The sequence below is a fragment of the Cercospora beticola genome, chromosome 1 (genome assembly GCF_033473495.1).
Source record: "Cercospora beticola chromosome 1, complete sequence".
Classification (NCBI taxonomy): Eukaryota; Fungi; Ascomycota; class Dothideomycetes; order Mycosphaerellales; family Mycosphaerellaceae; genus Cercospora; species Cercospora beticola.
Window position 1 is genome coordinate 2,445,932 of NC_088935.1, and position 24,532 is coordinate 2,470,463.

Sequence of the window (24,532 nt, forward strand, 5' to 3'; positions counted from 1 at the left end):
GGCGGAAGTGAAGACGGCAGGTGGCACGGCCGTTCGTTTGCTCTCACATTGCATACATTATGTAAGTTTGTTGTTGCTGATGGAAACCGTTGACAAGCAACAAGTACGATGCAACCTCAAGTGAAGCTTCAGGTAGGCATAGTCCCAAATCGTGTATTTCTCGCATGGCATCCCCTCATCGCGCATGGAGAGATGCAGCAGTCCGTCCTCCAGAGAGCAAGCTCACTTGGCTCCCAATTCCTTCCACTTGCGGGCACAGGTCGCGGCAGCAAAGTGATAGCTGCTCCCCTCCTGCGCCAGGTACTCGCTGATCTTCTTCCATGGCAAGCGACCACTGTCTCGACCACGACCACGGCCATGCTGACCTGAGAAGCGAGCGACAGCTCGGTTGAGAAGGCGAACCTGCACTTTCGTTAGGACACGGCTGCATACAGATGGAAGTGCAAACATCATGGACTTACATCTTCCGCAGTCCATTCTGGCCGACGGACACGCTCAGTCTTATCCTTGGTCAATACCCTCACCCGGCCTCGCAGCGTCGACTCTGCTTCTCGGAAGTTGCCCATGCGCTTGATCTCCTTGTACGAGAAGCCTTCGTTCCTCATCTTGAGCAGGTACTTGTCACGGGCGCGACGAGCATGCGCGTCATGGAGGGCTCGATCGTTCATGTCTTCTGCGACGTTGTCCTCAACATCCATGTCGGAGCTACCCTCGCTGAACGACTCGGAGCAGTCCTCCTCACGACCTTCGCCAAAGCCCTGGATCACACCGGCCTCTGGACGCAGAAATTGCTGTATGGCAGCCGGCTGCACGCTCTGGAAGTCCACGTAGGCGGACGTGAAATCCGGAATGCCAGTGGGCATGGGATGCCCGTGTGGGTGGTAGGTGTTCGATGTCGGCATTGCGATGGTGGGCCACTGACCAGACTGCGTGTGGAAGGCAGCTGCCAGCGTCATATTACCGAAGGATGCGGAGCATAACGCTGGTGCATAAGCCGGTGTCGCCGCACTTGCCGAAGTTAAGGGGTTTGAGGACAGGGGTCCGAATGAAGAGTCGAGCTTGGGAACAGCGTGCTCGAGGAAAAGATTGTCGTGCGTGCGCTCGTCTTGCACATGCACTGAACTGTCAGACTGCCGGCTGCTTCCAGGGGTCCGCGGGTCGTTGCTGTAGGTGTCGGTGGTGGACGGTGATGGTGCATTGTCACACTCGGTCGTCGACATGAATGATTGCCCACTCTCTACGTTTTCGAACTTAGCGAGATCCACTCGACTGGAAAGCAATGAGCTGCGCCGAACACAGCCATTGTCGATGTGTCCGATGCCCAGCGCACTGGAACTGCGCAACCCGGGCCCATAGCCGCGATGAGTGAGCGATTCTGGCGCCGCGGTGCTAGCAGACGAGCCGGGACGAGCTTGAGGTGTTTCAAGGTTGGCCAGAGATGAATGCCCGGTGGGCATTGGCCACATTGCTTGTTCGCAGTGAGTTGTGTCCATTGACTGATATGACAGTCCGGCGCAGTCGGTGGCAGGGGCAGTGAAAGAGTCATCGAGGCAGTACTCTCGCCATGGGAATGAGTCCACCGTGGCCAGATCTCCGGCCACTGCGCTAGGCGGCGTCATAAAATCATCGAAAACCGATGCAGAGAAGCTGGATTGGAGGTCGCGGTTCAATGGGGGTCGGAAGGTCAATGTCGGCGTCGGCGTCCCGTGTGGGTATTGATCGACTGGCCGAGACACAGGCATGATGAGGTATTGCTGAGTCCACGGAGGTCTCGCGCACTGGCGTCGGATGTTTTGATGAAGGGGATATGGATGCACGAAGTTGGGCAGAGACATTGCGCGAGATGAAGCTAGAAACTGTTAGTGGCGTTGCATTGGCTGACAGAGCTTTGCTGCAGTCCACAAGCGCGGTGTGCACGTACCTTCAACGGTCAGGAACTGGCACGTGGATTGCAGCGGCAAAGCACTTACGAGATGCAGCCCGGGCGTTCGTGCAGGTGGAAAGTCGCAAGAACGGGCAGGTTCGAGCCGTGAACTTGTGCAGATGGGTCAGGGCGGTGAGGACGATGCAGTCGCTGGAGAGCGTTCGACACAGGATCTCTTGCTTGAACGAGTGAAGCCGTAGGTCTCAAACGCGCTCACCGACCTCTGCTCGTAGGCAGCGAGCAGGAACTGACAAGATCGATAGTGGCGATTGGTGGGGCGCGGCAGTGATGGATGTTTGCACGGGTTTCTTGTGCTTGACTTCCGTATTGCTGAGGCTTTCTGGTCTTCAAGCTATGGTGGTCTGTTCCGTAAAGGCGCAACGGACGATTTCGATTTGCAGGGAACCGGATTTGAAGAAACAAGCCGCCAGAAGAAGGACAAAACAACAGCCGCCAACGATGTGAAGCAGAAAGCGAACAAAAACAATCAGAACCAACCTCCAAGTGCAATCCCTTACGGAGTGGAAGTCCGGGCTTTGCCACGGGCATCGTCCATGCTTTGTATTGCACGTTTCAACATCGTGCCCCGCGAACAACACGAATGTTCGTTTGACTCTTTCCGCCACTCAATGTCGGGAGACATTAGGACGAACGTTCCGCGCTCCGCCCATGTGTTCCAGGCATTTCTGTAAGACTTCAGGGTGGAGCCATAGGCAGGCTGCGACTCCGCGCGGGAACGATGGCAGAGGATACAGGGTGCTGGACTGCCTAGCCTCAAACAATGTGGTGGATGGCCCAATGGTGAGGCAACTCCTTCCGCGCCTGTCAACGGCAGCATGATGAAGAACCGTGTCGTGCGTTCACACAGGTCCCTGACAGGGTCTGAGATTCTCGGATCGGACCTGTCATCAACATCAATATGCTGCTTTCCGGGCCAGCGCAGAGGGCTAGCTCGGCTTGCATGTGGCCTCATCACTCAGGCCGAGATGATAGCGGCAAAATCGACGGCTGAAGCGATTGTCAAGCAGACAGTGGCAAAGTCCGACGTGATGCTTGCATGTTGCCATAGTGAAGCAGATTGCCATGTCTTGTCGAGCCTGCTTCACTCTGCGGCGACATGCTGGGAGAGCACTGAGCTTGGCAGGATGGGTGTCGTCGGCGATGGAGCGTGCGCTCGATGGCTCTGCTTGCAGCAGTTGTTTACCTGGAAAGCTGCGCACACTGCAAGACTTCATTGGTACCCCGCGGTAGCATGCGTGTGGTGCCAACGATGGTCGACCTATGCTGATCACAGCATCGAATGTGACAGCTCATCTTCTTATGCCTCGACTTGCATAGACATACCTCTGAATCGTTCATCGTCCAGCTGGCCCAGCCTTTCCACAGCGAGAGGCAACGAGCGCGGAGGCAGCGTCAGCACGCCCTTCCCCAGGCGCCCTCCCGCTTGTTTTGATCGGCAGCGGAAGTGTCGCGAGACAGAACGCGACGCCCCTGGGCGAGCGCCTGTCAAGCCGGGCCGATGCATGTGCCCGCGACCCATGCTCCTGTCAAGCTGTGAAGAGCCTCTGGCAGAGTGGAGCAACGTAGCAGCGTGAAAATGGGCACAAACGACAGCAGGGCAAGGCGGCAGATCGGCCGGTCCATCATCAGCTCGTCACGTTTGACAGTGTGAAGTGAGATGTGAGATGTGAGACGCTCGGTCGCATCAGATGGAGCTTGGCCATCAGCAGCTTTGGTGTGGTGTACTATGCGAACTCGCAAGTCGTGAGAAGCGAAGTCAAGCCACCTCCACGAAGCCAAGCCACAGACATTGCCGAGAGTTTCGCTTGCTATTTTGGGGTTGGAGACGATCGCTTCATCTTCAACTTTCCGGGACAGAGAGCAAAAGAACCATCCATTTCCGCACTGCATGAACAGCCGAGACGACCGAACCTGCACGGAACCACAAAGCGACCAATGTCACTCTGCTGGCACCAATGACAACGTGCAAATTATCTTATTGGTGCGCAGAAGGCATTTTCTCTAACCGCCTGTCGTTGTCCAATAATCAAGCGAGCTTGAGAAGGTGGAAACTTCGTCTATACAGCGCGTCGTGGAAACTGCGCACTAGCACATTGGAACGCAGTCGGGATATCAATTGACTGGTCGGCAACATGCGGCCTCGAGCGCACATTGACAGCAGTGCAGTGCACGAGCAGTCTCGCGGTCTCCCCACCTCATCACAACCTCAAGCAGCCCATATTCATGCCCAGAGCCACCATCTTCGAACGATCGTTGAACAATTGCCGCCCCGAAGCTGCCATCTTCCAGCCCGGTGTGCTCGGCAGTACAGCGGAGTGAGCTGCAGGAGCATGCGATGAAGAGTACTTGCCATCTGTGTGTAGTTGAAGACTGCTTAGCCGCCGATGCTTGCTTCGCGCCGACCCACGACCTTCTCAGCGGCCACAAGTGCTTTTAATAGCTTGAAACAGGCGCGATACTTCCTTTCACTGCTCAACCCGCATTCCATGACGTCTCGGATCCAGCTCACGTCGATTCGAGGGCCATTGAGCCGACCTGCTCGAATACTCTCAAACATTTTCTGCAGAAGCGCTCAGAGAGCATTGCAAATTGGTGTTTCAGCCTGGCGTCCTCCTGGAGGCCTGTGGGGCCTGTACGCCAGACCAAGTGGTTGGAGTGCTCGCGTGCTGTTTCAACCACGCTCTGCAATAGGCCGAAACATCTACTTGTGTGTATCAGAGGTCCATATAAGCTGGCCTGTTGCCACTTCGGCTTGACAGCAAAACACAACCTGCGAGCGGCTGGCCTCTCTCTGTCTTCGGTCATCTGATCGACTTTTCCTCTTTTATTTCCTTTAGTCTTTCCTTATCTCTTGTTGGGTCTGGTACTGGTTCTCCAATTAGCTCTAATCCATAATTGCAAGTTTCTCGCCAGTCTTCCGTTTCACTGGAATCTACGACGCCTGGCCTGCGTCCTCGAAGATCGATCATACCACTATCGGAACGAATTGCCTTCATCTTTCTCAGGGCTCCTGAATGACCAACTACAACCATCTTCCGATCATGCCCAAGCAAATCCGGGCAACTATGGCTGGCAGCACGGCTTCCTCGGCACCGTATCCGTCAGCGTCTGAGCATGTTCACAAGGCCGCAGCAATCTGGAGCTCGGCTGACGATGAGATTCTCTTACGAGCTCGAGCATCGGGACTCAACTGGCAACCCATTGCGAACCGCCACTTTCCGAACAAAACTGCGAATGCCTGTCGAAAACGCCATGAGCGTCTCATCGAACGCCGCCATGTTGACGATTGGGACACGCACAAACTTGAACTGCTGGCCACGGAGTACATGGCGTGTAGACGGGAGATGTGGGAGATCTTGGCATCTCGCCTGGGCGAGCGATGGGGGGTTGTCGAGTCTAAGGTGAGTCGGATTTCTTTTCTTTAACTCTGGTAGTACACTGCTAATTGTTCACGTCAGTGTATGGAGAAAGGGTTCAAGACGCTCCAGACGGCGGCGCGAATGGCCCAGAGAAAAGCGTCCGTGGCCTATCAGCCTGTCGACGAACACGGAGGTATCTCGGACCACAACAGCGATTCTGGTATCGGCTTTGGTTCGGAGGCTGAGATGGAGGCAGGAGAGGCCAGACCTTCTGGCGATGCTGCGTCCTGGCATGCACAGTCGACGACTGAGCGCACGCGAACGCAGTCTCGACAGGAACACGGACGATCGCGGAGTCTTCCACAACCTCTACCACTCTACCAACCGCCCCCTCCAATCCGCCGCACGTTCGACAGAGATCCATCAAGTGTATCGCCGCAGGACGATGAATTCCAGGCTCCAGGCGTCTCCCAGCGCTGCTCACCCGACTCGCAGAGCACAAGAGGCGGCATCAGCATTCAATCTGTGCTCTCCAATTGATTGCATATCAATTTTCTTTTTTTGTACACTGCAGCATGTTGCGATGAGATACCCCCAGCTGCTGGAACGATTGATGTAAAAGACAACTTCACGACTGATGACGAATTTCCTTGTGGGTGTACGATAGCAGGAGTACTTCACATGCTGTGCTTTCAATGCTAGATAGACGAGAGTGTGGGGCCATCGGCTCGACCACATAAATATTCATGGCCTTCTTCGTCACAGTGCTTGGCAGCTATGCGTTTTCCTCCACTCCCGTCCGAGCCTCGGCGGACTAGCGGAGAGTGGGCCGGTGCATTTTGGCGTCACGACAACCACTGGCGCAGCAGCTGGTGGTCGTGTCGTCGAAAACGTACTGACGCGTCCCAATGCAAAGTCTCATTGTCCCGCCGCGACCACTGCAACCTGGTGTGCGAGAAAGTTGCAGCAGCCGCATAGGCTGATCCTGGCGCGTCCCCTGAGGCGACTTGTCCTCAATGCGCAGCCTCATTTCCTCCTCGTGGCCTCCGCGATGTAATGCCTCGACGTCGACCGTGCACCACGCAGCGCGCCGACTGTTAAAACCGAGCAGCCAGCGCCGCATCCTGCTGACCATTGCCTCCGCCTCCGCCCACGCCCACGCCCGCCCTCTCCACCGCAGTCCCCATCAGTGGTCCTCTCTCGTCCATTCCGCCCGCGCCAGTCCGCCGACGGCACCGCGAGCCCCAATGGCGACACAGGTGCTGCAGAAGCGCACGCACGCCGGTCACTCGCACGCAGGCGGCCATCATCACCACCATCACGGCGACAATGCCTACCTCACGAGTAAGAATAGCAAGGACCCGGGTGTCCGCATCACTCGAATCGGTCTATACGTCAATTTGGGCATGGCAATAGCAAAGGGTGCGGGAGGTTACATCTTCAATTCGAAAGCGTAAGACAACCCGTTCTCGAGCAAAGACCGCCGCGAATGCAGCGTATCTCGTGCCGACAGCGAGCTCACCAAACCTGCAGTTTGACCGCCGATGCGGTACATGCTCTGACGGATCTCGTCTCCGATATTATGACACTTGCTACAATCTCCTGGTCAATACGCCCGGCGACCTCAAGGTTCCCCATGGGATACGGCAAGATCGAGTCCCTCGGCGCTCTAGCCGTGTCGTGCATTCTCCTTGGTGGTGGGATTGGCATAGGACTGCAGGCAGTCCTTGCTTTGAGCCAGCAGTTCTTCCCACATATTCACGAATTTTTGTCACATCTGGGATTTTTAGCACATTCCCACTCGCACGATCACGCGCACGGGGCGGCAGAGGTTGGGCCCAATATCAATGCTGCGTGGCTTGCGGCGGGATCCATTGTGATCAAAGAATGGCTATATCGAGCGACCATGAAAGTCGCCAAGGAAAAGCGCAGCAGCGTGCTGTCTAGCAATGTTGGTGATCTGACGACTTGCAAATCGATCTTAGCTAACAAGTGCAGGCTTACCACCACAGAGTGGACAGTTTGACGGCATTCGTCGCTCTCTTCACTATCGTTGCGAGCCATTTTCTGGAGAGCGCGCGATGGCTGGACCCAGTTGGAGGACTGGTCATCAGTGGGATGATCGTACAAGCGGGATGGGGCAATACCATGTCAGCACTCTACGAACTCGCGGATCGTGGACTCGAAGAGGAGATCAGGGAGAAGGCCGAGACGACGGCTAGAGGTGCTCTCAAGAATTACGGACTCGAGCTTCGCGGATTGCAAGGCATTAAATCTGGTCAGAATCTCATGTTCGAGCTCGAAGTTGCTGTGCCAAGCGACTGGACTGTATCGCGGGCCGATGAAGTGGAGCAAATTATTAGGGATGCGATTGCACAGAAAGTGAGGGGGACCAAGCGCGTCACGATCAGGTTCACCACCAGGAACAATGCACCTTTCGCGGACGAGTTTGTTGCCCGTAGCGATGATCCAGAACACGGAGCGGACGAGGACCATCATGACCACGACCATGATCATGATCATAGCCATTCGCACGGGAAGGCCATGAATGGTTCGACGTCACAGAAGCGAAAGTGAATAGACCTTTCAGCCTCTAATCTCGCCTGTTTAATCAGCAGTGCACACGAAGCGAGGCACAATATAGGAAGTCAGCCTCGAATCGAGCGATGCCCTCAGCAGAGAGGCGGTATGCTAGAATATTGGCATTCGCTGTAAATGACCTTTGCTGCAACAAAGCTCTCCACTGGTCACGAGTTGCTTGGAGCATGTGGCACAAGCGTTGTCAATGCATTAGCTTCGCCATTTCTGACTCGAGCTTGCGGCGTCTTGCGATATGTATAGTAAAGTACCTCTGTGACGGCCGCGCCTGGTGCTGACGGATCGGCCTGTGTGAGGCATGTGCGTTGCAATGCATGAGGGTCTTGTCTTCGAATTGTTTGAAACGCAGTGCGCAGCTCAGTGCGACTACTGTGCTCACGCCACAAGTGGCAGAAGGATGAGACAGAGACGATCACAGATCGGAGCGCGGCTCTGCGAAAGTTCGGAGTCAAAAAAGATCAGCACACCCTTGCACATGCACTGGTGATCTCGGCTCGCCGCAAGGCGCACTTCAGCTTCCAACTTCCCAGTTTCATCCAGCGCTGTTGATGAGTATTGACGTTCGCTTTGGGCGTGCTATCGTGGCCATCACGTCGCGTGCTCCACCCACACGCGCTGCAAGCTCCTAGTGCTCCTGTGGCAGCTGCATGCCGATGTCTCGGCGAGCAAAGGCGCACGGCAGGACGGGGCGATGGCTGCGTCGTCGTACATGCGCAGGAACGAACGACAACTTGTGCTGCTGACCGGGGTGTTTGGACAATGACGCTCCCAGTCATCATTTTTTGCATGCACGTTCCTCGCTCGCGTCGTGTCTTTCTTGCATGCTCGTCGTACAAACAAGCTCGCGACTTCCGGTTTGTGTTATTTTCTCCTTCTCCCTTCAAAACAACTCCAAACTCGCTTTCCCATCTTCTCTTCACGACTCGACACGAACACATCAATCAACGAATACAAGCAGCTTCATACCAAAGCATCAGCACTTGCGAACACACGAAACTCATATAACGACCACACGAAACACATCCACAACTCGAGGCCACCGCAAACATGGGCGCCGTCGTCTCTTGCTTCAAGTCCGTGGTCAATGCCATCACAAGCTGCTTTATGGCTGTTGTGAACGCCATCGTGGCCGTCCTCAAGGCCATCGTCAACGTAAGTCGAGCTTTATGTTTGAGCAAACGCGACACGCAAAACTAACCAACCTACCAGGGCATCGTCTCCGTCTTCTGGGCTATCGCCTCGTGCCTGACTTGCGGCAAGGCTGGTGGACGTCGGAAGAGGGCAACAACGAGCGCGGTCTAGCGTTCGTCACACATCAAGAACACCATCCGATTGTGGACCTCGACACAGTTGGCAAGCAGCACGCGTTTCGGCGCGTTCGCATGAGGACATTCGAATGAGCATCCGATTGGGAGAGGGTGGAGGTATTGTCATTGGAGGGAGGGGCAGGCTTTCGAGGACTTTTTTCGATCTGTGGTTTCGCCCGAGTTTCATCAGCGGTTTCCAGGGAGGCGTAGCAGTGATACCCATAGCACGAATTGCACTAATACTCTTTTGATCCGTTCTGAGGGCTGCTTTGTTCCTGGGGCACGCTCTTGTCTGTTCAACATTCATCGTCGTGGGCTCATGAGTTGTGATATTCCAACCTCACCTCTCGAGGTTCCGTAAGATTACATTCGAAGCGACTATGAACCAAAAACAACATTCAATCGCTCTCCGTGGGCGCCGTTATCATGATTCAAGCATGGCATTTCAAAAGTGCTGGGATACATGGTAGAGGGCACATGCCATACGATGAAGCCGCCGTTCGTGTCTGCGAACGTGCCTCGTCCATGATACATCATCTGTCCATGATACATCATCTGCCCCCTCAGGTTTCTTTCGTGTCTCGGTCGTCATTGCGGTTGATCATGCCCACGCTCAGTGCCTGCTGCCGTAGATTGCTGTACCGTGTTAGCGCCATATGTCTGCCTGTATCTGCCATTCCAACTTACCGCTGGGCACAATGATGACAACCAGCAAGATGATAATGCCAATAATGATGCACATTCTCATCTTCATGTCCTTCCACCACATCTGCTTGCGCACTCGATTCGCTCCACGGCGGAAGCTATTGGCCTGGGTCGACAGGTGGTCGGTCTTGTCCTGCAAATTGTCCAATCGCTCGCCACGTTCCGAGATCTTGTGAATGTTGTTCTGCATGGTGTGGACGGCGCTGTCGATCTCCTGTTGTCATTGTCAGCCTCCGATTCCCACCTCCGCCGGCTTCCAGCGCATGCGCCCTTCGCGATGTCTGTCCCATTCTCGTGCAGATATCACTTACGCGCTGGAGACCTTGTGTGCGAGCATTTCCGGCATCTCCCTCTGCGCCGCGCTTCACATAGGGGTCGTAGAGACCTTCGTTGTTGCTGGAGGCCATGATGACGGAGGCTGTCGCCTGATGGTCAGGAGGTCGTGGATGTGTCGGAAGCGGTTCAGAGACGGTTTCTTAGCGTCGGCGTGCTGGTTGAGGGCGTTGCGAGAGTCGTGCGATGGTGAAGAGGTGTGCGCGGTGAGGTGGCGTGTGTCGGAGAAGTAATAAGGCGCAAAGCACGTTGACTGGGAGAGAGGCTGAGATGGCTTGCGACAGGGCCGCTTGGCACGAGCAGTTGCTGACTCACTAGAGCACGCTTGTGGCTCGGAACGGGGATTTCAGGTCGAGGCGACAACAACCGTGAATGCTACACAGCCACCAGGCGTAGATTATGGTGAACGGTAAAACGATCTTGGACAAAGACACTGGCACTATTGCAGACCTGCGTAAACAACATGGCATTGAGAGTGGCAGTCACATGATCGTCATCTCACAGGGCTTTCCAGGCCGCGGCTGTTGTGTAGCTATTTTGACCATGTTCGTAATCGCATTTTTGGCATGCACTCTCCGCCACCACTATGTACAAAGCTGCCGTAACGCACATGAACTGAGACGAGCCTCGCTGTCTCGATCATACTGTCTCAATGTACCTTCTCACTTCCCAATCAGTCACTGCCTCATCCCACAGCCGGATCTCATGCTCTCGAGTGCCAGCATAATGGTCGACGAATTCGTCGCCAAAGACCTCACGTGCGACACTCCCCTTACGAGCGAATGTCGCTGTCGCATCTTTCAGGCTCTTCGCCAGTCTTTGACCCTTGTCAGCCTCGCCGCCGACATCTTGGCCTTTCCCAAGCGGAGGCACGGGAATCTCCATCTTCTTCTCAACACCTCGCCAGCCGAGCGCCAGAATGGCCGCCAGGACCAGGTACGCATTTGTGTCAGCGCCTGGCACGCGTATCTCGAGTCTCGTGCCCTTTGGTGGACACGTTGGCGGGGCGATCAGGCGAATAGAAGCAGCACGGTGTTCCAGTCCCCACGAAACGGTGACTGGCGCCCAGAAGTTCTCAACAAGACGTTTGTAGCTGTTGACCGTAGGGGCAACGAGAGGCATGATGTCCGGTAGGCCGTCCAGCACACCTGCAAGGAATTGTCGGCCAATGTCCGAAACGTGCGCAATGTCCTCGTAAGGTGCGTTCTCGTCCTTCTCCTCGCGATAGAAGAGGTTCTTGCCCGTCTTGTTGTCTTTGAGCGAAACATGCATATGTCCGCTGTTACCAGGAAGCCCTTCTCGTGGTTTTGCCATGAAGCATGGCGTGATCCCATATTTCGAGCTGGTGTTCTTAACCGTCAGCTTGAACAAAGCAGCCTTGTCCGCCATTTCTCTGATTTCTCCATATTCCAGTGCAGCTTCGTAGACACCAGGCCCGCTCTCGGTGTGCCAACCTTCGATGTCGCACCTAAAGTTGCTGCACGTCTTAAAGATATCGTAATACCAGTCCTGGTTATGCGTCGGTCTCGTGAGAGAATACCCAAACATGCCCTCCTCTAAGCTCGGCAATGAGTTGACCGGATTCTGTTTCAAGAATGTCGCCGTCGCGCTCGAGTTGCGTTCGTCGGAATTCTGCGGTAGCGAAGGTGCTCGGAAGGTGAAGAACTCATATTCGGCTGGCACAAATACATGTTAGCAGAAGACTCTCGCACGACCTCCATACAGCATGAAAACAACTGCCCACTGCAGATCATTGCTCACCTCCCGCCAAAGCACCAACACCTTTGGCCTCAATCTTCTCTACGGCCGTCTCCAGCAGGCTTCGGGGACAAGCGCTCAGCTTGCCGCCCTCTGGCTCTCTGAAGCTAACCAGGAAGAAGGGCACATTGTTCTCCCAAGGTATCCTGCGGAAACTGCTCAGATCAACCTCTGCAGTAATATCCCTGTATCCATTCGCGGCGTTGCTAATTGCCAGCTCCCGGAAATATGTCTGGTCATGCATGTCCCAGCCAAAGATGACTGAGCAAAAGCCAAATCCCGAGGAAGCAATGGACATGAACTTCTTCTTGGACATCAGCTTCCCTCGTATCTGTCCGTCGATGTCCGCGCCGCCGACTTTGACAGCAGGATCATCCTTCAGCAGGTCTTCCAAATCCTCGTAAGTGAGCTTAGACGGGTCTTTGACGTCGGCCATGGTGCGTCTCTGTGCAACGCGTGTCGCGACTCAAGGAAAGTGGAATACGATAGAGTTGTATCGTTGAGTACAACGAGAGTGTTGCAGTGTTGAAAGGGATTGCTTGCGACAACTGGTCAGAGATTACTTCGGCCGGACCTGTTCCCAGTGTCGTTATCTGGAGTGGAGGCGCAGGTCGCGGGACTGGTATATATGCACGCCCACGGTTCACTAGCTGACCTTACCCCGAGCTGCGCAGCAGATCAGCAGGCTAGTCGCGTGGCTGCGTCGGCAAAGTCATTGCGCGCGGCCCATGACTTGGACCTCACCTGCGATGTTGCTGAACGCAGGGCCCTTGCTTCCCAATGCTCTCGACGGCGATGGCCTTGATGAAGCACGTGTCCATTGTAGTCTAGCCGGCGGACAGAGACCGATGTCTTCCCGCGCGATGAGGCGTCCGTCGCGAGCCTGACACAAAGCCGCCGAAACCGCAGTCCATACACGCGACTCGAGAGGACCCGTCAGTGTCCACTTATCAGAAGTGCGGGTCTAGTGAGGTAAAAGAACGCGCCCGACATGGCAAGTACAGCCTATACCACGGCGCAGTGTGCAAGATTGGGATGATAATGTCATGCGGAAAGCGCTAGCGTGCGACTGCTTCCATCAGCGGGCGGTGTGGATAAGGCATATCTGATGAAATCTGAAACGGCACGTCGTCACTTCACAAGGCTGCAGCACTACCACCTAACATCGCAACCTCACTATCGACACCGGTGCAGCAGCAATTGAACTGCAACTCGTCTTGTACCTGTGCGCCCCAGCTGTCATCAATTCTTCCCCATCCATTTGGCTTTGTGCTACGGATTCGTTTACTCGATTAGGAAGTGCCACAGAAAACTACTCTTTGATATGTGAGTGGACAATGCGCGGGCGGCATCTGGACATCTCAAGCACAATACTGATACAACATGACTAGGGCTGGCGGCGGAGACGCTCGACAAGGCCGTCTGGCCGGCAAGAATGCCATCATCACCGGCGCTGCTGGGTAAGTCATCACAGCGATCAAGTACTATCGATCGAGAAGAAGAATATACGACAAGATCATGCCATTGACTTGGGATACATCAATATCTGACCATTTTCTAGAGGTATCGGACTCGAGACGACCATCCTTTTCCTCCGTGAGGGCGCCAATGTCTTGATGACGGACATTTCGGAGGCTGCCCTTGAAAAGGCCATCGCTAAAGCCAAAGAGCATGCTCCTTCAGCAAGCGGCAAAGTCGAGATTGCCAAAGTCGATGTCTCCAAGGAAGCGGACGTTGAGGCTGCCGTTGCAAAGCTCGATGCCTGGGGTGGTCTCGATATCATGTTCAACAATGCTGGTATCATGCACGCCGACGACGCTGGTTCGTTCATTCATGACCAAGACTGTCCTCTCTGGCTTTCACTGACTTTGTATCAGATGCGGTCGACACACCTGAGAAGATCTGGGATTTGACACAAAACATCAACGTCAAGGGTGTTTGGTACGTCACTTTCGATGAGAAGATTGCCGACAGGATACTGATCAATATCCCTTGAACTACAGGTTCGGCAGCAAGCACGCAGTCCTGTCTCTGCGCAAGTACAACAAGACCAAGGGCAGCATCATCAACACGGCTTCCGTCGTCGCGCTCGTGGGATCTGCCACACCACAGCTTGCATACACAGCTTCGAAGGGAGCTGTGGCAGCCATGACGCGCGAACTGGCTATTGTCCACGCACGCGAGGGCTACCGCTTCAACTCGCTCTGCCCGGCTCCTCTGAACACTCCACTCCTGCAGGACTGGCTTGGTGATGATCAGGCGAAGCGCCACCGCCGCGAGGTCCATTTCCCCTCCGGTCGATTCGGCGAAGCCATCGAGCAAGCACAAGCCGTTCTCTTCCTTGCCAGCGACGAAGCTAGCTTTGTGAACGGGCATGACATGGTCGTTGATGGAGGCATGACCAAGGCATATGTCACTCCAGAGGGCCCAGCAACTCAGCCACCAAGCAACTTGGCGAGGTAAACGCCTCTATCAACGTGTACTTCCTTTCATCTCATCTGAGGTCTCTTTTGCATTGGGAGGAGAATTGTGACTTCTTCCGCGATGAGTTGATACACTGATAGAACTTGGATCTTCATGATAGTGCAGCCTGCAGCTTCTAAATGTACTGAGCTTCTACTGCTCTTTCAAACTTCACAGCCTGCTCCCAGAGCCGCCTTTTTAGAGACTGCCATGTCGACTGGCACAATGCTCTTTCTACTTCACCACCAACTCTTCAGTCTCTTCCATATAGCTACAGTCAACACCCAGATGAGTAGAAGGCCAACTACTGCAAAAGCCGCTTTGATTTCTCCAGCATCATGTGGCTCGCGTGCAAGTGCCCCTCTGGCCCACTCCGGGAGTCAGAGACTACCGCTGGATCCAGCTAGAGGTTTGTCACCAAGGTCTGGAATTCGTGAACACAAGTAGTTCTTCAAGTCCTCAATCTCCTCCGGCGCCGCACTGTGCGGTAGCCCCTTGTATGTGTTGAACGACACATCCCAGCCCCACTCCTTCAATTGGTCCGCCGTCATCTTGCCCCAGTCATATCTGACAACCGGATCTGCATCACCGTGGCCCATGAAGATTGGAGTTTTCTGGTTCGGGCTGTCCTTGGGCACCAGTTCCCGAACCTTGCCCTTGAGTAGCAGATAACAGGAAAGTCCAAAGATTCCACCCAGCTTTGTTGGTGAAGTTATGCCCGCCATCAAACTCATTGCTCCTCCCTGGCTGAACCCACCCAGAACGATGCGCTCTGTTGGAATACCAGCTTTGATCTCCTCCTCAATCAACGTGTGGAACACTTTCTGCGATCGAAGAATGCCGGCTTCGTCTTCGCTACGGTTGGCGAGATCTCCGAAATCTGCAATGTCGTACCATCCCGGCATTCGCATGCCCATGTTGACGGTGATCGGAATTTGGGGTGCATTTGGGAAGACCTAGACATCATGCAGTTCAGTCAGAAGTTCAGTTTAGCATGTCGGTCACGCTGAGAAGCAGAAGCTCATTGTTCCAGTTCAAACGATCGCGTGGACTTACAAACTTGGTCTCTGGGAACAGGGAGCGCTACTAGACAGTCAGCGTTACTCATGAAGCTGCCTCGAATTGCATACACGTCTGTACTCCTCAGCGAGGAAATACCTAGCCGGCAATGTCAGTCATGCCGAGCATATCATCCATTCTCCCATTTCACTGATTTGGCTTACCATCCTGCACCACTATTCGATGTGGTCAGCCATGTTGTTCATACCACTACTTCTACTTTCCCATCGTGAATATGTACCTATCGCCGAGGCCGTGAGCAACAATAACTGTCGACGTGTGCCGCTTCAGCGCGGGCATCACGAGCGCCGCAGCCCCTGAAGTCGCCATAGTGGAGGATATCCCGATGACAAAGGAAGATCAGCAGCTTGTTGTATTTCGCCGAAAGTTGATTGTCACTCTCGGTGTTGCGGCAGCACTGACGACTGAGGGGCGCGCGGAACACCTCCGCTATCGCATACAAGCAGCCCAATGGCTTACTTAGCAACTACTTTGAGGGTTACAAGTACAGATTGTCAAAGTAGGATTCTAGAAGCTCGTATGCACCAATGTATTATCAATGTTTTTCTTCAGATCCTGGGTGAAAGTGCTACTCCTCGGACTTCTTGCCGCTACCATTCCGTTCCTCGCATCTGACAATCTGCTCAACACTGTGAGAATAGCTACCAACGGCTTGAGAACACGATTGACTAGCGCCACCATTTGGCAGGGGGCAAATCCTCAAACCAGTAACTCCTCCCCCATTCCATTTCAAAGGATACAGACTACTTCCAGCAAGATGGCCCGCACACCTGTCTATTTTCTTTCCCATGGAGGCCCGAACATTATGGAGCAGAAGGACCACCCAGCTTACTCGAAGCTTCAGGAGATCGGCAGGGAAGTGACACAGAAGGTCCGACCGAAAGCCGTCGTGGTCTTTAGTGCGCATTGGGAAGGGTATCGGGACACTATTGAAGTCAACACTGCAGAAACCATGCCATTGATATATGATTTCTATGGATTCCCGCCACATTATTACGAGTTCAAGTACCCTCACGTGGGATCACCAGAGCTCGCAGAACGCGTGATGGAGAAGATTCGAGACGCAGGCCTGAAAGTCGAAGGCGTGAGGAGAGGATTGGATCATGGCGTTTGGGCGTCGTTCATGTGTGCGTTCGATCCACAAAAGAATCCGCTCAACGTCCCGATCGTTCAGGTTTCGATCTATGGCGAAGACGATCCCGATATGCATTACAACCTGGGCAAAGCTGTCGCATCGTTGCGCGAGGAGGGCGTCCAAATCATCACCAGTGGCCAAGCTGTCCACAATCTACGAGATTTGTGGCGGGGAATGCAGACACCGGGAGCGCTGGATTATGTACACTCATTCGATGAAGCGTTAAAGCAGGCAGTGGAGGAGTCTCCCGAGACCAGGCAAGCTGCCATGGCTGCACTGTTGAAAAGACCCGATGCGAAAAAAGCCCACCCTACTTTTGGTAAGTAAAGGATCGTGATTGCCGACCATGTGTCGTTTCCAGTCGTATCTGACAGTCAAGCAGACCACCTGTATCCCATTTATGTGGCGGCCGGCGCAGCAAGCTCTGAAGATGGCAATCGGCTGTGGACGATGGCGGATGGCAGTATGAGCTGGGCGCAATATCGGTTCGGGGAGGTTGGCGCTTAGTCCGCATTGCAGGCCCTAGAATCGTGAGAAGTCATGTATAAGAATCCTTCGGAATGCACAAACTCGTCGTGTTCTCCCAATGCACGTCTGTCACTTTTGGTTACCTGCATGGTACACGAGATACTGTACCCGGGTCTTGAGCTTGTGTTCATCGATTGGTCGGAGATTTGCGACCCCCAGCTGTCGCATCACCTGTTGCCCGAAGTCTTGACGCTCCGTCGCCAGGCGCAGCACCCAAGAATCTATCGCGTCGTCTCCTGAGCGCTTATCAGAGATTTGAGTAAATGATGCTCGATGGGTATCGTCGGATTCGTTCTTCGAGGCCCTGTCGTACTGTACACATGTACACAAGAAGCAGTGTGCTTCACAATTCCATTCGTCGCAAGCAATAAGATGTTCCCCTTCTCCCTTTTAACTATTGGCCCTTCACCAGTGCGGTGATTTTATCCTCGATCCCCTTGTCGTCCAATCCTGTCGCGCATATGTCAGTTTTCGGCGAACCAAGCGCTCAGAGCGTTGGGGCTCCTCATCCTACCCTTCAAGTCCTCCGCCTTTTCCCGCCCAAACTCATAACGCGCAATCACTCGAGGCTCAAAGCCCATTGCTTCTCTGATCAAAATGGGCGTGTATGGGTTGTGGTGCTTCATCGTTGGATAGGCGCGAGTGAGGAACGAGCTATTGGAGGGTCAGATGGGCTGGCAGCATTGCTTCGTGGGAAAGTGCATACCGGACAGCATTGGAGTGCTCTGAAGTCTGGCAGTGGTGGAAACGCAGCTCCTTGAGGGCCTTGGAGAAGGCATATTTGCCCGACATGGTGTTGACAGGAACGGGGCAGAAGGACGGACAAGGAGACAATAGTCGAGCTGCGCTGCTGCAGAGCAGTCAAGTGAGCGGCGGCATCAATGCGGTCGGCAATCACAAAGCACAAAGTCCGATAGCGCCAAGCAAGAGCCTCCATCACGACTCCGCCTTGTGCTGCTGGGTGAGCATTGGCACTGCTGCTCACCACCACCTCAACAATCCGCACACGCTCTCACGCTCGAGGCCAGCTGGACACACGGACACTTATCGGCGTCGTCCCTTCATTCCTCAGCATCACCGCCGCCATGTCCGCGCGATTCGGCCTCCGCGCTGTGCAGAACAGCTTCCGTCAGCCCGCGCTTCGCCAACAAGTCAACACCTTTGCTCAACGACGAGCCCAATCAACGGCAACAAATGCTGCAGAGGCAGCAAAGACCGAGCAGTCGGGATTTGCCAAGCTATGGAACTCTCCTGTTGGGCCGAAGACGGTGCACTTCTGGGCTCCCATCATGAAGGTGAGTTGAGCTGAGCCCGCCGGAGGCTTTACTCGTACGGCTCAACCTCATAAACACGTGCTGACATTCCAATCTCAGTGGGGCCTCGTCCTCGCCGGTGCCGCTGACTTCGCTCGTCCCGCTAAAGATCTTTCGCTCTCACAAAATTCAGCCCTCATGGCCACTGGACTGATCTGGACACGATGGTGCTTCGTCATTCGACCGCAAAACATGTTCCTGGCCAGTGTGAACTTCTTGCTGTTCTGCGTTGGCGCTACGCAAACCACAAGAGTATTGATGTACCAGCGGAGTTTGGACGGAAAGTCCGTGGGCGAGGAGATCAAGGACGATGCGAAGCAGGAGGCAGGAAATCTCGAGAAGGCGGTTGAGAAGGCAGAGGCAAAGATTGCAGGCAAGTAGGTGGTGCCATACCGAGACGGTTGATTCACGCGAACGACACGGGCACAGATGTGAGAAACCACATTCTGTGTCGCAGGCAGTGGCTTGCTTGATCAGCGACCATTTCCCTATACCGGAGCTAGGAGTCTGTATTGATTAATTCAAGCCCGTGTACATTGCAGCAGCTTCCTTTTGTATATAACGACTGGGACGCATTCAGATCTTTGAAAAGGGACAACCTTTACCGGTACGAGAGCTTTTGAAGCTCTGATTTTCACGACCAGAAGCTAGCATTGTCAACTTCTCGCCGTGAGAGAGGTTTACGAATACGACCCTTGGTGCACTTTCACATAATGGTGCAAAGCGTCGAGCAGAGTCGTGCGCGGGCCGCAGGCGTATAGGTCATGGCAGACAAGACTTACAAGCACTGCGATTCTCACAACTCTTCCACGACTAGCACGATGTGCAGCTCGACGAAATTATAACAGGTAACACAATTGGAGAACAGAAACATTCCACTTCTACAACTTCCACACTCAGATCTGTATTGTGTTCCCATTGCCGAAGTACCTCAGCAAGCTAATAACCGAGAGCTCACATCCGACCGAAAGTCGGAACATCTCACCATCATACCGGGCCTCTTTCTCCTCCTCTTTAGCAGATCGTGAACAATTGGTCCGACACTCGAATCACTTCTCTTCGGCGCTCCTGTTTCTTTCTTGCCTACCTCCATCCGACACTTCATTCGTGAACACTCAACACGTAAATACACAACGAACAGATTCAGCCGCGAAGATGAGCCAATACTCTGCATCCGTTCCAGCCGATGGCACAGTGAAGCCTGAGATCAGAAGCTTTTTCGAGAACTTCTACGCCATTTCAGATACTCCCGATGGACATGAGCGATACGCAGATCAATTTACGAATGATGGCGTTCTTATCATGGCGTCGAACAAAGTGCAAGGAAGAGACAGTGTGTTCTGCCCCGCTCTCTCATCGATCACGGCTCTCGGCGAAAATAAAGCTAACCAATCTGCACAACAGGCATCATTAAGATGCGACATGGCATGTGGGAGAAGGTCGCCAAACGTTCACACAAGCCTGCTCAACTGTATGCTTTCGGATCGGGTTCAGACGATATTATGCTCTATGGAACTGTCGATTACACGCTCAAGGACGGCCGAGGCACCACTGTCGATTGGTCTGCACGAGCGCACTTTTCGCAGGTTGGTGGAGAGTTGAAAATGGACTTCTATCAGGTCTACTTGGTGAGCTTGGTCTTTCAGTCATAATGTGTCGGATCATCGCTGATACCCTGAGCAGGACACTGCAGCAATGGCAAACGCTAAGTAAATGTAATGGACGGGCGCTGTGAAGTAAATGAACACTCAAGGCTCGTTGATAATGTGATGACACCGAGCACCTCACGGACAATGGAAACCAAGAAAGAGGGTCAATGTTCAGTTGAAAAGTTCTCCATTTCCTTCATCACATCACACACACTGTATAATTGTACAAAGATGCCTTCTCCACTAATGCATTCGTTCTGTCCGCGCACACTCCACGCAAAGTCAACAAACAATATAGGAGGTCTTTCCCCCATTGCGCCATTCCAGCGCTAACGCCCTAGAGTAAGGAGCATGTCCCCTCCCATCTCATTCTCTCTTTCTGAGCCACGGGTTCTCTGGACAGCGATTAAACCAGCAGCAACAAGAAACCAAAAATCAATCAGCCAACAGCTCTTCCAAGATGTTCTCTTTCTGATGCGAGGAGGAAGACCCAGAGAGTGCAAGCTTTCCTTTCCTCCTCTTCTCGTTCTTTTTCATTCCTTCTCTCTTTCTTGTTCTGCACTCCGTACGTCCCAGGCAACCGTGGCAACAACAGACAGGTATATCGGGTATGACAATGACAAACAAACAAACACCATCAGTGTCGGCAGGAAGAAAACGCCGCGCTGGCCGATTGACAACAATAACATCTGCAAGTGGTGAGCAAAACAAATAGGGGAATATCCCGCTTGGGTAGTCGTAAAATATGTTGCAGCATCCCACCCAGAGCACGACCTGATGATGCACAGAGCGCCACTGCCGACGACGAACAATGACAGAAGCATGTGTCAAGGCTTCTGCTTCTTGCTCATCCTCGGACTGGGCTTCACGCGGTTCCCGGGCTCAGTTTCATCGCCTTCCATTTTGACAGTACTTCGTCGTCGCTTATTACTGTTGTTCAGGTTCGGACTTGTGTTCTCGCTGGCCACGCTGCTATTTGTGCCTTGAGCGCTATGCTGAGGCATCATGGGCGGGGCGGCCATATTGGATTGATGTGGCGAAGGTGTGTGCGAGTTCATGTTCATTCCAGGTGCGAGCCCGCCAGGATGACCCAGGTGCGGCGATCCGTTCATCGGCAGACTCATGTGTGAGACATTTGGCGATGAGAACTGCCCGTTGGGGCCCATCTGCATATTCGCCATGCTCGGCGTTCGTGAGCCTTGAGGTACTCCATTGGGAGGTAGGCTGATCTGAGGGTTGTCGTATTCGGCCACCAGCGCTTCCAGTGCTTGTTCAGGCCGCATCTTCTTTTCTTGCGCGGCATGCATCAGATCAGACATGATGTTCATGGTCTCGCCGATCTATTTCCTGTTAGACAATCACTCTAGCTGCGGCTTCATCACACCCTCACTCACCTCTAAGAAATGCTGTACTTTGGACGTGAAGCCCATGGAGCCCTTCGGTGTCTTGGGAAAATGATCTATCGTGATCCGATTCTCTGCTTCCTGGAGCTTTTGCTGCGCCTTCGGAAGTTTGTTCTTAGTCATCTTGGGTGACGCTTTGGTGGACATGGTTGGGGAGAAATCAGTAAGGACTTTCTCGATCTGGGTTCGAGAGAGAATTTCCTCCGTGCTCATCGTTTGAAACGATAAACACTCGATCAGGTCCGACCCGGCAGAGTACAGAACCTGTAACGAGCCTGTCATTTCCAGCCGCGCACCGTTCGGATATGATACTGAGAATATCGCCTTCTGACAGGTGACTTGGTGGCTGCCGCTGGGATGCGGAACTTCTCGTGCGTGCTCTGTGTGCAATCGTAGCGAACTCGCCCCCGAGTCAAAATACGTATAGAAATAGCGGGCGACATTGGGTCGCAGAACCTCAAACGACCTTCTGCTAGGGTTGCCATTCTGGTCGGAGTTGGCGAAGCTGTGTATCAGCCGGCCATCACCTGCGAAGTGTTTCTCCACAAAGCTGTGCCAGTGCATGATATTCCTGCCATTGGCCGCGGAGCTGTCGTTGTCCGGCGTGAAGTTGCTGAGGTGGTCGTTGAAGTGCATTAGCCTGAGGATAAACATGCCCCCTTGCGCCGAGGCTGCTTGCTGTTGCTGGGCCATGCGTGCTTGCATTGCTTGCTGCCGCTGCATAAATGCAATCTGCTGTTGTCGCTGCTGTTGGAAAGCTTGCTGCTGTTGCGGTTGGGGCTGCGCCATAGCTGCTTGGCCTTGTTGCGGCGTTTGCTGTGCCTGAGGTTGACCTTGCTGGGCCGGGCTTTGCTGCGAATGTTGTTGCTGGTTGGTAGGGGTCTGTTCATTGGGGTTGGCTACCCGCGACTGTGGCCGCATCTGTTGTGCTGCAGCTGCAGCATTGGCGGCTTGCGCTTGAGGATTGGGAGCCGCAGATTGACCTGGGTTACTCTGCTGAGAGTTTGCATGCTGCATGGCCATTTGCTGGGCCATTTGACTCTGCTGATGCTGTTGCTGAGCAGCTTGCCTCTGCTGCAGAGCCTGCTGTTGCATCATCTGCATCTGCTGCTGCTGCAAGTGCGGTGTCAGCTGCACCTGTTGGCCTCCACCTTGAACAGCTTGCTGGGCTTGCTGATGTTGCTGCAATTGTGCCAACTGGGGATTCATCTGCATCCCAGGTTGCATCATGCCACTAGCTTGCGCTTGCTGGGCCATCATTTGTTGTTGCCGCATGCGCATCATGTGATGCTGCTGAGCCAAATTCGGATTCGAAGCCACTGCGAATGTCATATTAGCTGATGCCGGACAGCGCAAGCGAGACTGCCGCGCGCTTGACACGCTATCAAGACTCACTCTGTGCGAATTGGTGCTGGTGAGCCATCTGCTGTTGCGCAGTCATGTGGCTCAAGGCTTGTGCGTTGGGTACGCCGCCAGCCATACTCTGGCCACCCATTTGCGCGGGCATAGCCATCCCAGCACCAGGATGTTGTCCGCCCATTCCTGCTGGGCCCATGCCCGTTGCACCAGGCTGCATACTCATCATTGCGGCTCCTTGATGTGGTGGGGCTGTGACGCCCGGATGCATTTGCATTGGCTGTCCCATGTGTTGTCCTGGATTCGGGCCCATTCCCGGGTGACCATGGGCCATGCCTGGGTGCACGCCTCCAGGCGTGGGTTGATACGCGGCCATCATGTTGCCGCGCTCAGAGAAAGAATGCGCGCAGGCGTCGGCGACGCGTGCAGCAGCGCGGAGGTGGAGGCTCGAGGGCGCAAAGGCGCGAAGATGTGCCGCCGGCCTGAGAGCGGTCGAGCAGCAGTCTCAGGGCGGGGCCAGCAATGCATAGAGTAATGCAGGCTAGCAATGCAGTCGTCGAGTGAGAGCCCAGGTCCCACGCAGCGTGCTCAGAGGATCGAAGTCGGCGGTCGCAGCCCGCTGGCGTTGGGTGCTGTCGCGGGTGCGTCGCGGTGCGCTAGGGTGCGGTGCGCGGGCGGGCGAGCGTGCACTGGCGACACGGTCCAGCAGTCCGACGGGGAAGAATGGGGTGGAGGGTCACGCGCGGCGATGGAGTGAAGTCGCGATGCGAAGCGGGAGACCCAGTGTCCAGCGTGCCGGCAGGTCGAGGTGACGGCAAGCCGTCGATCAGTCCGTGGCTACTCGGCGCAAGCCCGTGTCTCAACACAGCGCAGGTCGGCAGCGGGCAGGCCGTTCGTCGTGCCTCGATCGGGCGGCGGTGGTGCAGGTGGTGGTTGGGGGTGCACTCAGCGTCGGCGGCGCATGGCGGCGGCGACTCGGGACGGTGAGCACAAGCAGCGACGAGACGAGACGGTGCGGGAGAGCGAAGTGCTGGTCGACAGCGCAGCACAGCGGCCTCTGCCTGCCACGCCCTCAGCGACACGAACACGTGCCCCTGAAAGTCCTGGCCCTTTGCGTCTGCTTCCTTTTGCTGCAATGCTGCCATTACTCGCGTTTGCACACCTCACCGCTCCGCCCTCCCCTGCCACGCCGACAATACACGCAGCGGAATTGATCATCGCGACGACACCATTTTCCTCCGATGAGTTGCCCGTCTGATCGCCCATGTTCTGAGAAGTTATGTGCTCGCTGTCCTGACGTCGACTTTTGCACGTCGGGATAAGCTCGGCCGCTGCTCCCGCGCCCGAGCTCTCTGGATTTCTTTCTACAAATTCCAAGCTGTTCGACCATCACCACCAACCCATCTACCACCTCGCACATTGCAGCCGCAACACCCAAGGTATGTACACACGCGCCCCTTCCACTCACCAACATCCGCCACACTTGAAAGATGACAACCATAAATCATGTCTTCTTTTCCCAACTGAGTCGCCCTTGAAGAAATCAGTCTTCTCGTCCTGCCTTCGCCGGCGGGATGTAATACTTGCCAGTAACCTTTGT

General features: G+C 54.5%; 13 protein-coding genes across 13 annotated transcripts; 7 read left to right on the forward strand and 6 right to left on the reverse strand.

Moving 5' to 3' along the window:
* Positions 1–222: 222 nt before the first annotated feature.
* RHO25_000952 (uncharacterized protein) lies at positions 223–1,742 on the reverse strand (the record flags this gene model as incomplete). The annotated part of the gene is made up of 2 exons (XM_023593559.1): positions 223–402; positions 462–1,742. The coding sequence occupies 2 exons, from the start codon at positions 1,740–1,742 to the stop codon at positions 223–225; spliced, it is 1,461 nt and encodes a 486-aa protein (XP_023458321.1).
* Positions 1,743–4,986: 3,244 nt separating this feature from the next.
* On the forward strand, positions 4,987–5,844 carry RHO25_000953 (uncharacterized protein; the record flags this gene model as incomplete). The annotated part of the gene is made up of 2 exons (XM_023593560.2): positions 4,987–5,346; positions 5,404–5,844. The coding sequence occupies 2 exons, from the start codon at positions 4,987–4,989 to the stop codon at positions 5,842–5,844; spliced, it is 801 nt and encodes a 266-aa protein (XP_023458320.2).
* Positions 5,845–6,551: 707 nt separating this feature from the next.
* RHO25_000954 (uncharacterized protein) lies at positions 6,552–7,881 on the forward strand (the record flags this gene model as incomplete). The annotated part of the gene is made up of 3 exons (XM_023593561.2): positions 6,552–6,757; positions 6,838–7,255; positions 7,303–7,881. The coding sequence occupies 3 exons, from the start codon at positions 6,552–6,554 to the stop codon at positions 7,879–7,881; spliced, it is 1,203 nt and encodes a 400-aa protein (XP_023459618.2).
* A 1,068-nt stretch (positions 7,882–8,949) lies between these two features.
* RHO25_000955 (uncharacterized protein) lies at positions 8,950–9,204 on the forward strand (the record flags this gene model as incomplete). Its single annotated transcript, XM_023593562.2, has 2 exons — positions 8,950–9,054; positions 9,112–9,204. 2 exons carry the CDS (start codon positions 8,950–8,952, stop codon positions 9,202–9,204), a joined length of 198 nt encoding a protein of 65 aa, XP_023459619.2.
* Positions 9,205–9,822: 618 nt separating this feature from the next.
* RHO25_000956 (uncharacterized protein) lies at positions 9,823–10,321 on the reverse strand (the record flags this gene model as incomplete). The annotated part of the gene is made up of 3 exons (XM_023593563.2): positions 9,823–9,845; positions 9,897–10,128; positions 10,226–10,321. The coding sequence occupies 3 exons, from the start codon at positions 10,319–10,321 to the stop codon at positions 9,823–9,825; spliced, it is 351 nt and encodes a 116-aa protein (XP_023459616.1).
* Positions 10,322–10,886: 565 nt separating this feature from the next.
* Positions 10,887–12,441, reverse strand: RHO25_000957 (uncharacterized protein; the record flags this gene model as incomplete). Its single annotated transcript, XM_023593564.2, has 2 exons — positions 10,887–11,923; positions 12,009–12,441. 2 exons carry the CDS (start codon positions 12,439–12,441, stop codon positions 10,887–10,889), a joined length of 1,470 nt encoding a protein of 489 aa, XP_023459617.1.
* Positions 12,442–13,388: 947 nt separating this feature from the next.
* RHO25_000958 (uncharacterized protein) lies at positions 13,389–14,468 on the forward strand (the record flags this gene model as incomplete). The annotated part of the gene is made up of 4 exons (XM_023593565.2): positions 13,389–13,465; positions 13,567–13,826; positions 13,883–13,946; positions 14,009–14,468. The coding sequence occupies 4 exons, from the start codon at positions 13,389–13,391 to the stop codon at positions 14,466–14,468; spliced, it is 861 nt and encodes a 286-aa protein (XP_023459622.2).
* Positions 14,469–14,848: 380 nt separating this feature from the next.
* On the reverse strand, positions 14,849–15,857 carry RHO25_000959 (uncharacterized protein; the record flags this gene model as incomplete). The annotated part of the gene is made up of 5 exons (XM_023593566.2): positions 14,849–15,424; positions 15,525–15,551; positions 15,599–15,626; positions 15,692–15,703; positions 15,769–15,857. The coding sequence occupies 5 exons, from the start codon at positions 15,855–15,857 to the stop codon at positions 14,849–14,851; spliced, it is 732 nt and encodes a 243-aa protein (XP_023459623.1).
* Positions 15,858–16,305: 448 nt separating this feature from the next.
* On the forward strand, positions 16,306–17,190 carry RHO25_000960 (uncharacterized protein; the record flags this gene model as incomplete). The annotated part of the gene is made up of 2 exons (XM_023593567.2): positions 16,306–17,002; positions 17,066–17,190. The coding sequence occupies 2 exons, from the start codon at positions 16,306–16,308 to the stop codon at positions 17,188–17,190; spliced, it is 822 nt and encodes a 273-aa protein (XP_023459620.2).
* A 415-nt stretch (positions 17,191–17,605) lies between these two features.
* RHO25_000961 (uncharacterized protein) lies at positions 17,606–18,003 on the reverse strand (the record flags this gene model as incomplete). Its single annotated transcript, XM_023593568.2, has 3 exons — positions 17,606–17,661; positions 17,726–17,865; positions 17,918–18,003. 3 exons carry the CDS (start codon positions 18,001–18,003, stop codon positions 17,606–17,608), a joined length of 282 nt encoding a protein of 93 aa, XP_023459621.1.
* Positions 18,004–18,296: 293 nt separating this feature from the next.
* On the forward strand, positions 18,297–18,905 carry RHO25_000962 (uncharacterized protein; the record flags this gene model as incomplete). The annotated part of the gene is made up of 2 exons (XM_023593569.2): positions 18,297–18,506; positions 18,585–18,905. The coding sequence occupies 2 exons, from the start codon at positions 18,297–18,299 to the stop codon at positions 18,903–18,905; spliced, it is 531 nt and encodes a 176-aa protein (XP_023459614.1).
* Positions 18,906–19,679: 774 nt separating this feature from the next.
* On the forward strand, positions 19,680–20,237 carry RHO25_000963 (uncharacterized protein; the record flags this gene model as incomplete). The annotated part of the gene is made up of 3 exons (XM_023593570.2): positions 19,680–19,857; positions 19,929–20,152; positions 20,208–20,237. 3 exons carry the CDS (start codon positions 19,680–19,682, stop codon positions 20,235–20,237), a joined length of 432 nt encoding a protein of 143 aa, XP_023459615.1.
* A 763-nt stretch (positions 20,238–21,000) lies between these two features.
* On the reverse strand, positions 21,001–23,311 carry RHO25_000964 (uncharacterized protein; the record flags this gene model as incomplete). The annotated part of the gene is made up of 3 exons (XM_023593571.2): positions 21,001–21,513; positions 21,568–22,895; positions 22,972–23,311. 3 exons carry the CDS (start codon positions 23,309–23,311, stop codon positions 21,001–21,003), a joined length of 2,181 nt encoding a protein of 726 aa, XP_023458418.1.
* Positions 23,312–24,532: the final 1,221 nt, after the last annotated feature.